The sequence below is a fragment of the Parasteatoda tepidariorum genome, chromosome 5 (assembly GCF_982258835.1).
Source record: "Parasteatoda tepidariorum strain Cologne lab strain chromosome 5, Ptep-v5.0, whole genome shotgun sequence".
NCBI classification, from domain to species: Eukaryota; Metazoa; Arthropoda; class Arachnida; order Araneae; family Theridiidae; genus Parasteatoda; species Parasteatoda tepidariorum.
In genome coordinates, this window is record NC_141759.1 from 104,556,378 (window position 1) to 104,569,944 (window position 13,567).

A 13,567-nucleotide genomic window follows, 5' to 3' on the forward strand; every position below is an offset into this window, starting at 1 on the left:
GAATTTTTTTAAATCTTCTCTTTCTGTTGAACTCACTGAATCCGAGACTGAGTTTGTTGTTAGATGCGCACACATTCACGAATCACATTGTGTTGGTTGCAGGTAAGAAATCTTTTTTTGTAGTTGAACCTCTATCATTTCTCCTGGGACCATTAACTGCAAACAATAGAAAGTTTGTATTACAGACAGAAAATTGTTTCTAAGTGATTGCAAATATTCATTGTTGGCAATGGTATTGAATCTGTACTTCATCAGTTTTTGCAATATAGCAAGTTTTATGCATAAACATCAAATGTGATGTTTGAGGTATTTTCACCAAATTATTAGTTTTTAACTATTGGTATAATTTCTGACCCCGCGGCAGAATCGTGGCGGCGTTGTCGCAGAACAATACCGAATTCTTGCAGAAAGATTTTTCTTTTGTAAAGTAAAAAATTTTGTCTTTTTTTTTTCTGCAGAAATTTTTGAAAGGTTTTATTTTTTCTTCAGAATTATATTTTAAAGATGGCTTTCTCGTGCATCTGAGTGAGGAAAAAATGCTTATGATTCTTCTATTCTCTTTTGAGAATAATAATTAAAAAAAAAGAATATTGAAGTAAAAAATTTAGTTTTCTTTTCCGCTAAATTAAATTTTTTATACATTTATTACTATTGATTTTCACATTGTTTTTAAAAACCAATATTTTTAATACGATATTATTTATTACAATTACTGAATCTCAAAATGGAATCACACATTTAGTAACCTCTTTTGAAGAGTCCAACTTGCGTGATTTCGCCGTTGATCCATTTTTTTTGTTTTTTTTTGTGGTAGTTTTAGTTACAGATATTGCAACTTTTTTTTTTAATGTGATGATACACAAAATGCAAAAAAGTAAATAATTAATGTGTTTTCCTGTTACAAAATGCGAGAATATTGCTCATAATATTGGAATAAAATTAATATTACATATTCAATTTGAAAAATTATTTTATTTTATCCAAAAAGTTTTTTTTTTTTTTTGAGGTTGACGCTTCTGTTACTTTAAATTAGTTACATGTGTATTTGTTATTATTAAAAGTACCTAGCATAAAGATATTTTCGCAGTTCGCAGAAAGCCCAAAAAAATTCTGCCACAGGGATTTGTGAACGATAGATGTAAAACTCTGATAGTCTCATAAACTGTCTCAACTAGCCCTTTTAATGTAATAAGAATATCATTTGTTATGGAACTGTAGTGTATCTACCACTACATAAACAAAATTCCAATTCACTAGTATATAAGACATGATAACTCGATTCTATGTTGGGGTACCTTACCATAGATTAAGGTTGAAATTGTCTATAACTTCTATCCCCACATTGGTGACCCGGACGTGACCGTCAAAACAAGACAATACGTCTGGGAAAACAAAAGATGAGGGGAAGATGAAATGCTGTTCTACTGAAATAAAATAAATACCCTTATCTTTAAGAAGGGGTTTCTTGAAATTGTGATAAGGGAGGGAGACATGAACTGTGAATTGGCTTAAATAAACATTTAAAACCAACGGTTTAGATATTTTCTGAATTATTTACTTTAGAGAATCATTTATTATAAATATTATTTTGAATTATTTATTAGAGAATTACTTTTATTTTTTAAAAAAAAAACTGCAGTGCTTTTTTCTACCTTTTTATTTTTTCTTCACTATATTCAATACAAAATGAAATTGATTTTCTTAATTAAAGGTATTATCACGCATAGTAACTTACTAAAATTATTCGTAGCATCGAAGTTTACAGTTTTTTTCCTTTTGTAGTTCTGATCTCTGCTTTAATCTTTTGCATAAACACTTGTCAGTAACTTTATAAGCTTAAAGTATTTAATATTCGTTCTGCTTAGTATGCATTGTTTATTTTATCTCTTCCTTTTAATGAAATTTCTTTTCTTACCTAACAGCTCTAGTCATCCAATTTTTTTTTCAAGAATATGTTTGATATTGTTTTTTAGAGAGCTAGTTATACAATCTTGAGGAAATGTAAAAGCACAAAAAAAAAACTGTGCATTGTATTCTACTCTTCAACGCTGATTCTAGCACAAAGTCATTGACTTCTGATGCAATTCGCTCTTTGCCATTCAACATCACGAAGCCATCAAGATTTCCTATCAAGATAAAACCAACATCTTCGTAGCTAGATGAAATCAAAATTTTCTATGTCAGCGGGGGCAAAGATCCTCGCATGTTATATCGCCAAATCACAATCGTCTTATATCGGCGGCTTAAATCAGATTTCCGATGCTTGTAAGAAACAACCGCAACTATATAGCCATGACGATTTGTCCATTAAATTGATAGTTTGCGATTTATGGCCCAGTCCTAATCATTGGATGATCATTGCTTTTCTATTCGCTGATTATTTTAAATCTATGTTGTTATTTTAAATCTATTAACGTATTGTTTTAAAGGAGGATCTGTTTTTCCTAAAAAAGGGACACTGAAATTTGATTGTCCGAGATCCTCAGAACCCATAGTTTATAAAATCTAGCAGAATCACTACAAAATATGCTTTTCTTCCATGTCAATTATAAAACGAAAAGGGAAAAAAATTCAAACGTATTTTTTCCGTTTAGTTTTCTCAGAATTATTCATCCCATAATATTAAAATATTTCATGATATAATGATGTGCTATTAATGCAATCTTTCTTCAAAATATATTTTCCTGCATGTAGTAACAAAATAATTGAAAAGCTCTTAAAGAAAAGCACTCTTGTTTCAGTTTGACTGTACGAACACCTTGTCAGATCAAGTGTTGGAGAACGTTTATGTTCAGGTTGACCCCAGTGAAGGTTTTAAAGTGGTTTGTTACTCTCTTTGCTCAAAATTACAGTACAGTGCTCCTGGTGCAGCATATGCCTGCATCAGCTTACCCAATGATCCTTTAGTTGGTAAGTTTTATTTAATTCCCAATGTTTTTGGATCTGCATGCTATGTATAATTTGTACACGGTAAAAACTCCCCCCACCGCAAAGTCTGAGGCCATCTGCTGCTATGGAAACAAGAGTAGTGCATTTCAGGGAGAGTACTTTCACTTCCCCATAGGGTTAACACAGAAGAAAAAGCTACCCTTTCTCTTGCTGACCAGAGCTAAAACCTGTTCTAAACAGTGACCCCACAACCCTACTTAAAATAATTATACCTCATTACCATAGTCACAGCCACATGCTCCAGACGAATGTCTAGGAGATTTCTTACTTTTGGCAAACTATATGCAGTGGTATATATTCAATAATCTATTACAGTCTTACGATTAAGTTCTAAAAATTATGGTTTTCAGGAGTTTACGTAATCTTATTCTTAAAAAAAAACTTTAAAACTTAGAAAAGAAAACATATTCTTTAAAATAAGTTTTTTTCCTTTAACTACCAATAACTAATCTAATCAAGTTCTAACTAAACAATAATTTTTTTTCTACTCTTTGAACAATTTTAAGAACAATTTTCAAAAAATAGAAAATCGATTTCATAGAAATAAAAACATTGCTGCCAACTCTACTGGATTTTCCAGTAGACTGCTGGATTTTTCCAGTTTCTCCTGTTCTACTGGATTATTTAAAATTCCAATCGTTTTTGCAAATCTTTGAAAATTTCCTGAAATTGAGTAAGTTTCCTGAAAAAAAGCCCTATTTAAATAAAAATTTTGCACAGAATATTGCTTGCTTGAATATTTAAGTAAGTATAACATAATGAAGTATAATAAGGATGAAGATTCTCTTTTTAAATAAATTAAAATATTCTTTCAACCATCTTTGAAAAGCTAGGTGTGAAATTAAGAAAGCTGTGTGTGAAATTAAGAAATTTTAAAAGCTAGGAAGTATGTAATCCCTATAATAGCATCACAATATTATTCAAAATAATAGAAATTTTTTTAATTAAATATGTTTTTTCTCATTCATTAAAATTTTTAACATCAGTGTCAGGTCAGTTAAAGTATTGCACTAAGTATAGAAGTTTTGACATTAGCGATTAGCGATAAGAGTTTTCAATTTTGTGTTAAAAAGCGTAAGAACTACTTAACATTGCTTTGTGTACTTATATTGAAACTTATGTCTTTCAGTACTTGGAACATTGAGTAACACACTAAAGTACTTAGTTAAAAATTGTGATTCAAACAGTGGGGAACCAGATGATGAAGAAGGCTATGAAGATGAATATGTAGTGAGTATTCTTACTTATCTTGATCAAGGAATTCTATTATAGTTGTGTATATTCCTTTTTGCTTGTGTGTATGAATTTTCTATGGGAGTGTCTGAACTAACAATATATAATATCTATGCACTTAAGTTAAAAAGGCTGAGAAAATATGGAAAATATTAAAGATTAATAAAAAGAGAGAAAAAAATATTAGAATAAATTTTTCTAAATTCTAAAGGAATGAATTGGTTAAGAGTCTTTTTAACATTGATGAGCATTTTGATTCCGAAATTCACGCGTGATTAATTCGAAAGATTTTGAAGCAAATATAGTAAAAAAAAGTGTGAACAATCGCTAATATGAGAATTAATTTTCAAGCAATTAATAATTTTAACTTCAGCAATTTAAATAATTAAAATAACAACATACCGAAAAGTGCTTTTGTAATATATTAAAATTTTGAATTAAATAATAGTATATTTAAATTTTGAAGTGTAATTAACTTTAAAAAATAAATTACATTGAATTGCGAGAACACCTTTACAATGAGTGTACTACAAAAAATTCTTTAAATCAAATAATCCCTCCCAAAAAAAAGAGATGCAGATGATTCAAGAGTAGAAAAAAAAACTTCTTTCAAACTTTAGTATTTTTGAAATCTTATAAATTAAAAATGCTTTTTCTGTCATATTTGTAAAAGGCATCAGGCTTAAATTTGCTACCAGTCACTTAAATGGTTGTCCTATGTTTTTTTTAAATTTGTTTTTCCTTTGCTGCTAGGACTGAATATTATTATAAATATATTCTCTAGATTGTGGTATTTTTTAAAAGATAGTTTTAAGTGTTAATGAAGTTTTTATTGCATGTAGATTATCATATTTAAATTATAAATGTTTAAATTATAATTTTCCATTAACTGTGCAAAAAAAAAAAAATTACTGGTAATAAACATATTTCAATTTTACTCATTTACTTTTATGTTTATTTAAATGCAAGTGGTTTTAAAACTCATTAAATATATATTTAGTGTATTATAATGAAGTGTTTGTTCTGCACAGAGTAATTTTTTAATTTTTTTTCATTAAAATAATCTGATCTAAATTACTTTACACTTCACCAGATATCTTATTGACAGTCTTTAAAATCCAGTAAAATGCTGAGCTATGGTTGAATTCCATGCCAACTGAAACCAGAAGTAAATTTAAGTTTAAGCAATATCCTTGTATTTGATATAATTTTAAGGGAAATCGGCTGTAATTTATGAATTCAGATTTCTAACTCAGCCCTTATTTATGAGCATTGTTAACATGCGACCCTAAAATCCCATTATTTTTAGTTGGGATCACGATATGCTACGACGGACTAACGCAGTGTTTCCCAAAGTGTGGTACGCGTATCCACAGGGGTACGGGAACAGTTTATGGGGGGTACGCGTTCTTATGCAAAATAATTTGCAACAAACGAAAATTTCAAAAAATTTTATTTAAAAACAAAGCTAACCATAAAAAATTTACGATTACGTACTTTTCTATTGGCTATTTTTTGCAGAGTTAACAGCTAATAATTAGTGGTGTCAACAGCCAGTTGTGATTTGTAACTTTTGTGCAATTTCTTATACTAAAAAAAACTGCATTAATTTTTTTATAAGTGGTACACAGCGTTACGAAAATTTAGAAAGGGTACACAAAAGTCATTAGTTTGGGAAACACTGAAGAAACGTTTAGAGGTCAAATTATAATTTGTCGTTTCTAGGCCATAATTTAGTTTGAGTGCGAAATTCAAGATTGAAGTTTCTAAATAATAAACTGACTGAAATTTGTTTTAGTCAAAACTAATTTTGTGGATGGGCAAACAAAACTTTACGTTTTTCTTGTGATTTTCTTGAAAGGAAATTGAAATCTAAACTTGTGGTTTATCGATCAGAAATCAGCTGAGGAGTGTTTTGACCACACCTTTTTTTGTTTTTGCTTTGCGAAATTCAAACTTAATTAATATTTTTTTTATTTATTAATATTTTTTATATCTAAAAAACCTTTTGAACTGATAATAATTTCGTATGAAATCTAATTGCTTCCCATGCATTTACCAAAATATATTGTTTTTATGATGAGATTAAGTTACGTCATAGATCTGCATTTTGTAATACTTCAACTTCATGCTACATGAAATTTTTTTTGCAAATATAACGAACGCTTCCAAGCTTATTTTTTCTTACGAAAAGAGAGGAAAGTAATAAGCAATGCTTATGAAAGATTCTTAATTTCCCTTCATTTTTATAAACTAACATCTTCCTACAATGAGCCAATGTTGTTACCTTGCTGCCGGCTGACCGTTGGATGTTTTCGTCGTTTTCTACTCCATATGACACAAATGTAGGTTAGTTATATTAAAAAGTCCTTCACGAGGGCTAGTTTGTCCGGATATTGGAGCTGACATTGGCTACGGATTCAATGTTCAAGGCCGGCTAGAAAATAAAATGAGCTGATGTTTAAAGGTGATTTATTGGTCAAAAGTTATCAAAAATTTATTTCGGCACTGATCGCTGGCTAACGTTTGAAGGTAAAATACAAATTTCTTGTATTTGGATCATAAATGGTATAGGTAGGGAAGGGAATTTATTTTCCGCTGCGCCATCGTGATTTTCCTTGACAATTTTATTTTACAACAGTCGTTGAACAGCCAACCCAATTTTGGATTTACGACTTCAAATGTTCAACTACGTAGCCTTGTCATTTTGAACCCCAACCAGAAGACACGTGATCAAGTATTCGGAGAAATTTACCTTTATGGAGAACTTTTTTTGATAGAACAATCACGCATTTGCATTAAACTGAGAGGAAACCGAGAATTTACCTGAGAGGAAAACTGAGTCAGATAAACAGCGAAAACCTTCCGCGGTTTATCTGACGGCAAGGGGACTCTAACTCATGATTCGTCTGCCACTGAGGATATTTTTCGCCAGCACTAGGGTCGATGCAAGCCGGGTGCGGAATTCGAATCGACCAGCCATCGCAGGAATTCGAATCCGTTTCACCTTATTGGAAGGCAAGCACTCTATACCCTGAGCCATCAGGGCATTGAAACTATGTCTTCATATTGCCTTTAAATATAGTAATTGTGCAATTTCCTTTTAAATTTTTTTTTACTAGTAACGTATTAAAACACAATATGAATAACTGGGGTTGTGAGTAATAATTAAGTATAAAACTATACTTTGTAAGAGTAAAAAGTTGGTAATGTGTAAAAGCCAAGATAAGAAAAAAAAATAATTAATAGCTCAGATCTTAGTAATTCTGATCTTAGGTTCCCTAACACCCACTTATCAAAGCAAAAAATTTCAACTCCCTTTAAAAAAAAGTATCCAAGTTCTTTTTTTCAAATTGTTTACTAGTTTCGATACAAAGTTTTTCATACAGTAAAGCGTTATTAACTAATTATCACACATCAGCGTTACTAATTAATTTCGTGGATAATTGTTCCTAACTATAAGGCTATAAATTTTTAACAAAAAGAGCACAAGAGGTTGTTCTTCAAAAAAAGATTTGCTCGAATTCAGAAATTGATCTTAGTCCATTTTGGAAAAAGAAAAAAAAAGACCGTATTCCAAAATATTTAAAACAATTGAAGTATCTAGAACGTTTTAGTTTTTATATATTCCTTTTAAGCCATATTGAGAAAATAAACAAATTTGAATTTGAACTTTAATGTAAATAAAAATTGCAATTTCTAATTCTTTTCAAAATAATCGTGGTTCTTGCTCGATTAAAATTAGTGATTTTTCAACTAACTTTTGCAAGATGGAAAATTGTACAATACACATTGATCCATCCACTCCAACTGGAAATAGAAGGCAATTTAATTTTTTTGGGATCACTGTATTTGCTATTTGGTACATTTTGTGCAAAAACTACAAAACTAACACTTTAAAACATTTTTTATTCACTAAAAGTAATATATTCTACAAGCTAAACATATTTTTTCACATCTATTCAAGATGATATATTAAAAAAATAACATTTCAAATAAAATACTTTATAATATTGAAACTTTTCTTGTACCCACCTGCGCGTTATGAGAAAAGAAAACACGCTGACCTGGAAGTTTTAAGATTCTTACTGGAAAAACCAGGGAAATTTGAAACCTGATTTGAGTGACCACCCTGTTTTTACCACACTATCAAAAAGTTCAAGTTCTGTTTCTCCTTATTTCAAAATAATTTAACAAAAAAAACTTATTTTTTAAAAAATATATTTCGATAAATTTTATTCTTTGCACTATATGCCATAAACTGAATTGGTATTTTTAGAACATACAACTTTTTTTGTTGAAAACACAGTTCCATCCTATTTTTTTAATCATGTATGTTTTTTTCTCCTTAACAGATTGATGCTATGAAAAAACAGGAAGAAGAACAGGAAATGGAATTAAAGGTTTGTTGCTAAAAATTTAAATTGATTTTGTCAAATATTTAGTCTTTTAATTTGTTAAGATTAATTAAATGAAATTATTTTAATATATTGATACTAAATTTAGAGTATATAAATGCTTGAACAATTAAATTTATACTTATTTAGATACAAGAAAGGGAACTGAATCAAAAGCGGGTGGAATTGAATGAGTTAAGGAAAATAAGTCCCAGATGGAAAGCAAGCTAAATTCAAGCAAAACTCAATTTGATGCATTGACTTCTTCTTTACAAGGTAGCACCCTTCAGATAATCCAAGTAAATAATTTTATATTACTTAATATTGTTTATTAAATTTTAGCTTATTTTTAAAAACACTTGAAATTATAAAAGACAAATAATCCACTTTAATGTGATAACAATAGTAAATTAAAAACAATGCATGAAAACACAAATGCATCATTCTCGCTTAATCTAACACATATATTTTCTGCATTTCATTCTGCTTATTTGGTTCGAAGATTGAGTTTGAGGCACTGAAATTTATCCACTGTAAAAAACACAATAAATCTTTATTACTTGTCCCTACTTATTCATTTCTTTATTTTTTAAATAAATTTAAAGCTTATTTTATAATTTGTTTTTTCTGGAGGAAAAAAAACGATATAAACACAGCCTTATTTTATCCTTTTTCTATTTAATTTTCTTCAAAATAACTATAAAGCTTATGTAGGCAATTTAATTTTTTGCATATTTGCTAAAGTGATAATTCACGAAAATTGTACTTATAATATTCCTGCGTTATGCTTTTCAATTATATCCTCTGCTGCATTATTATGTTTTTGAAAATTGAGCTTTGAGCTACTTGTTGAAAAAACTCTACAGCTTAAAATATTTACAATTTAATTCGTCTTTGTAGATATTTTGTTGAAAACAATTAAAGTTGCCTTGCTTGTGAATTTTTGTCCAGATCAAAATTAAAATTGATCAAATACAATACAGCACAGGTTAATGAGTGAAGCTATCAAGGATATGGATAAGCAATTTATTTTTTGTCTGTCTGTTAAGGAGATAATTCACTAAAATTGTAATTATCATATCCCTTGGCTGCACTTTTCAATTATATTATTTGCTGCATTAGTAAGTTTTTGAAAATAAACATAATGATAAACTTGATAGCTTAAAATACTTAATTTGACTGTATATTTTTTTGTTGAAGACAGTTACTTAACTTTCCTTGTTTGTTTTATTTTCTTCTAGATTAAAATGAAAATTGACCAAATACAAGAGCAACATAGGTTAATGAGTAAAGCTATCAAGCATATGGATAATGCGGCTTTTTTTGGTGATTTCCGAAGTATGTCAGACTTTACTTTGAATGGTTTTTCTACACCTAATGATGACATAGTTAATATTTCACCTACTGTAAGTATGCATTTAGTTTTGATTAGATTATTTATCACTTAGAAACATTTATTGTGTTTATCTTTTATTCACATTATAAAGGTCCATGCAAGTTTTAATTATTGTAATTTGTTTACATACATAAAAAAAATTCTAATTCCAACTAATTTCATATATTAAATACAATGCTTACATTTCTGTTCTAATTTTAAACCATATAATTTTTAAATATAATTATCAAACATCTAAATGTTAAAGGCAAATGTCTTATTTTTTTAAATATTCTGGGAAAAAATATTTTGATTTTTTATATTTGTCATGTTTTTTTTTGTGACAATAAGTATTGTTTTTTAAAAGAAAACCTTTATATGTAAAAAAAAATATTATGAACGAAAATGAGAATTAATTGTATATAACATATTAAAAATTTTTTTGAAAGGGGTAAATCCATACAGAGTTATTCATATCTATCACATCGATCATATTGCATCAATATTTCTCTATCAATTAATGTCCATCTTCACTGCTGGAGAATAATTGAGCCCCTAATTTTTGTAAAATTTTAGGGTCTCAAAATTTTGATATATACATTTTGATATATGGTATTTTAATTATTCTACTCTTGTGTGTTTCTTTAAAAGATAACACCTTAAAGCGTCCCTTTTATTAAAAAGTACTGGTCTCATAACTTAGACCTAGTCATATTTAGTTTTGATGGTTGTTACATTTGTGTTTGGTGCAATATGACCGATTCTAATTCTTCTGCCATTAAGCTTTACATCTATTGCAATTCATGAAAAAATAGTTGGTATTATCGCCTATATGGGCTTTTATTTTATTTTAGAAAAAAAATTTAAGTTTTTACTTTCTCCTTTACTGAATGCATTGTATCATATTTCATACATTCAATGCTTTGTGTTACTTTCATAAGTAAGGGGAAAATTTTCTTGCGGAGCATAATTAAAAATATACACTAAGTGCAAGTGCAGAGAAAAAAATTCCATACTTATTAACAAACATACCAATTAACTTTCAAAATTCGGGCTTTTCAGCTTTATTCAATGTTCAATCTTTTTTTCATATTCAAAAGGTAGTTTTCAAGTGTTTACTGTAATCAACTTGAAGAAAATAGTGAATGAAGTATTCAATATAATCACTTTACTATTCCACAAATGTGCAAACAGTACCTGACTGCATCAGAGGTATAAAAAATGTGTTTTGTTTCAAAAAGTTAGTTCTCAGTTCATACATCATTTAATCCCTCTTCTAAAAAAAATGGTTTATATTTCACAGAAAATATTTGTTTACACAATGATATTTATTAAATTTATTATTGTTGTTTTTGCTATTGAATTGGCAGATGTTAAATTAATTAGATTATACAAGTCTAAACTTATTACTTTTAAATTTTTTCGTCTTCATGAAATACATTAAATCAAATTTATAATTTCCATATTATCGAATTTATGCAACTTTGTGGTAACTTCATTTGTTAGAAATTTGGATACAATTTTTTTATAGGTTTAGTTTCTTCACACTACGAATATTAAAATCTGTATGGTTTGTCTAAAAGTATTTGCAATTATTTTTATATTAGTACTTTGATTCTATATTAGACTGTATGAAACTGTATTTGTCATTTAGCTAGCTAAATAATTTTTAATAATGCTTGAAATATTTTTAAGGTTCCAAAAACCTTTGATGAAGTTGAACCAGCTGTAGCAACACCTGTCAATGATTTTCAGGTAATAATTTTTCCCCATCTATTTCCTTGAAGAGAAAGTTTTAAAACTTTCTTATTATTCTCAAAATATGCACCAGATTAGTGCTCTAAACATGTGGCCCCGTGCTCTATGAGGCATTAAGAGAATTATGTCAACTCTAGCATACTTATAGAATAAATTATTACTCAACATGCAAATATGTGGAAATCAAATTGGAAAATTATCTTGAAATAATAATAATAGTTTTTGATATCTCTCTAAACATGCAGTTATGTTAGTTTGGTTTATTTGTTTGTTATATAAATTCAGATTCAATTTGATTTGGTTGATACCAAATTTAATGTAATTAATTAAATTGTAGTTGTTAACAAGTAGTCAAAGAAAATTATATATTTTTCAAAACTAATTCATATAGATTGTTTAATTTGAAGCTTTACTTAATATATTTTTAATTCAATTATATAATATATAGTAGTATTGTTATAATGTATCAACAAACAATAGTCTCTCAAGGAGTTAATAATTTGGCAAATTAAAAAAAATATTCATAAAAATAATAAAATGTTTCAATTTGATACAAAATAACGAATTGTTTACTCATACCTGTTTTACTCATACTTTTTTTGAAAAAAAAAAAGATTGACTATGGAATAATATATATATATATATAAATTGAAATTGAAAATTGAAATTTAAATTGAAATTTCAAACTAAAAAGCAAAACATTTTTTAGCCAATCCTCAGAGTAAATATATACATATCTAAAAGCACATGTTATATGGCATATTTGTAAATTTTAAAAAAGTGTATGATTTTTTTTCCACCTTAAAATAACTTAACAATGGATGTGAACCTGCAGTATGTGAATAGGTTGTTAATAGCTATTGATATAAACAATTCTATTGCTGACATTTGTATTATGGCTTGGAGACAACACTATAATTTTAATATATATATTTTTAAAGGCTTCTATTATGTCTTATTATTTTATATGAAAATTTTATTTTGTCTTAATATTGTTTTGGAGAATTTTATTTTAACTCATAATTAAATTTTTAATGATACTTTAAATAAGTTCCTGTATTTATCTTAGAATTGCTGGTGTCTAAACGTCTCATTGATAATGGCAATTTCTATTTGATTCTTTTTTTTTCAGAGTTATAAAGTTTTAGTTATAAATTATTTCTTTCTTTAAGTTAAAAATGTTGCTCTTTGCTTTTTAACTCTAATGATTTTGTTACACTCTTTAAATGATATTTCTTACTATAAATAGTTTTTGCATAATTAAGGTTTTAATTATTATTTTCTGAAGTTTGCTTTTTATTTAATTTAATGAAACTGAATTTATGTATGTTTCAGCTTTATAGTTTATTTCACTTAATAATTTCTTAATGATGAGAAATTTTTGATTGATAATTAATGCTATTCAGGAATATATAGTGTCTAGAATAATCTCTTATTTTGTAGATCCCTTTGTTGATACCAATGTTGCAGCTAGTCTTCCTTTCAGTGAAGACCCTTTAGGAAGTGCTTTTAATGTAACCGCATCACAATAAAAAAAAAGTGAGAATTTTGATTTGAATATTTTAAACAATTTCTTTTATTTTGATTATTTCAAATTCTTAACAGACAGGTATTAAGAATTGGTTGCTATGCAATGCATATTTTAGAAGAAGATTCCCATTTCAGATCGAAATTCTAACTGCTATTTATTTTCTGAAATTTTGACAAATAAAATATTAATTAGTAAAATAATAAGCATTTGAATAAAATTAATATTATTAAATGTTTTTTATCCTTATCGTTTTTCTAAAACAAGACAACTTATAGAAAGTGAATTAAATGTTTTATTTTGATAATATTGCATATATTTAGAAAC

The 13,567-nt window shown here is 27.7% G+C and overlaps 1 protein-coding gene and 1 long non-coding RNA gene across 2 annotated transcripts; both read left to right on the top strand.

The window, feature by feature from the left end:
- The first annotated feature begins 2,188 nt into the window (after positions 1-2,188).
- LOC147809940 (uncharacterized) lies at positions 2,189-4,179 on the top strand. The gene is made up of 2 exons (XR_015433554.1): positions 2,189-2,910; positions 4,079-4,179. It is a non-coding gene; the product is annotated as an uncharacterized LOC147809940 (long non-coding RNA).
- Positions 4,180-8,534: 4,355 nt separating this feature from the next.
- On the top strand, positions 8,535-13,352 carry LOC147809941 (uncharacterized). Its single transcript, XM_087164696.1, has 5 exons — positions 8,535-8,585; positions 8,730-8,878; positions 9,821-9,985; positions 11,650-11,709; positions 13,156-13,352. The coding sequence occupies exons 2-5, from the start codon at positions 8,795-8,797 to the stop codon at positions 13,210-13,212; spliced, it is 366 nt and encodes a 121-aa protein (XP_087020822.1). The 5' UTR covers positions 8,535-8,585; positions 8,730-8,794; the 3' UTR covers positions 13,213-13,352.
- Positions 13,353-13,567: the final 215 nt, after the last annotated feature.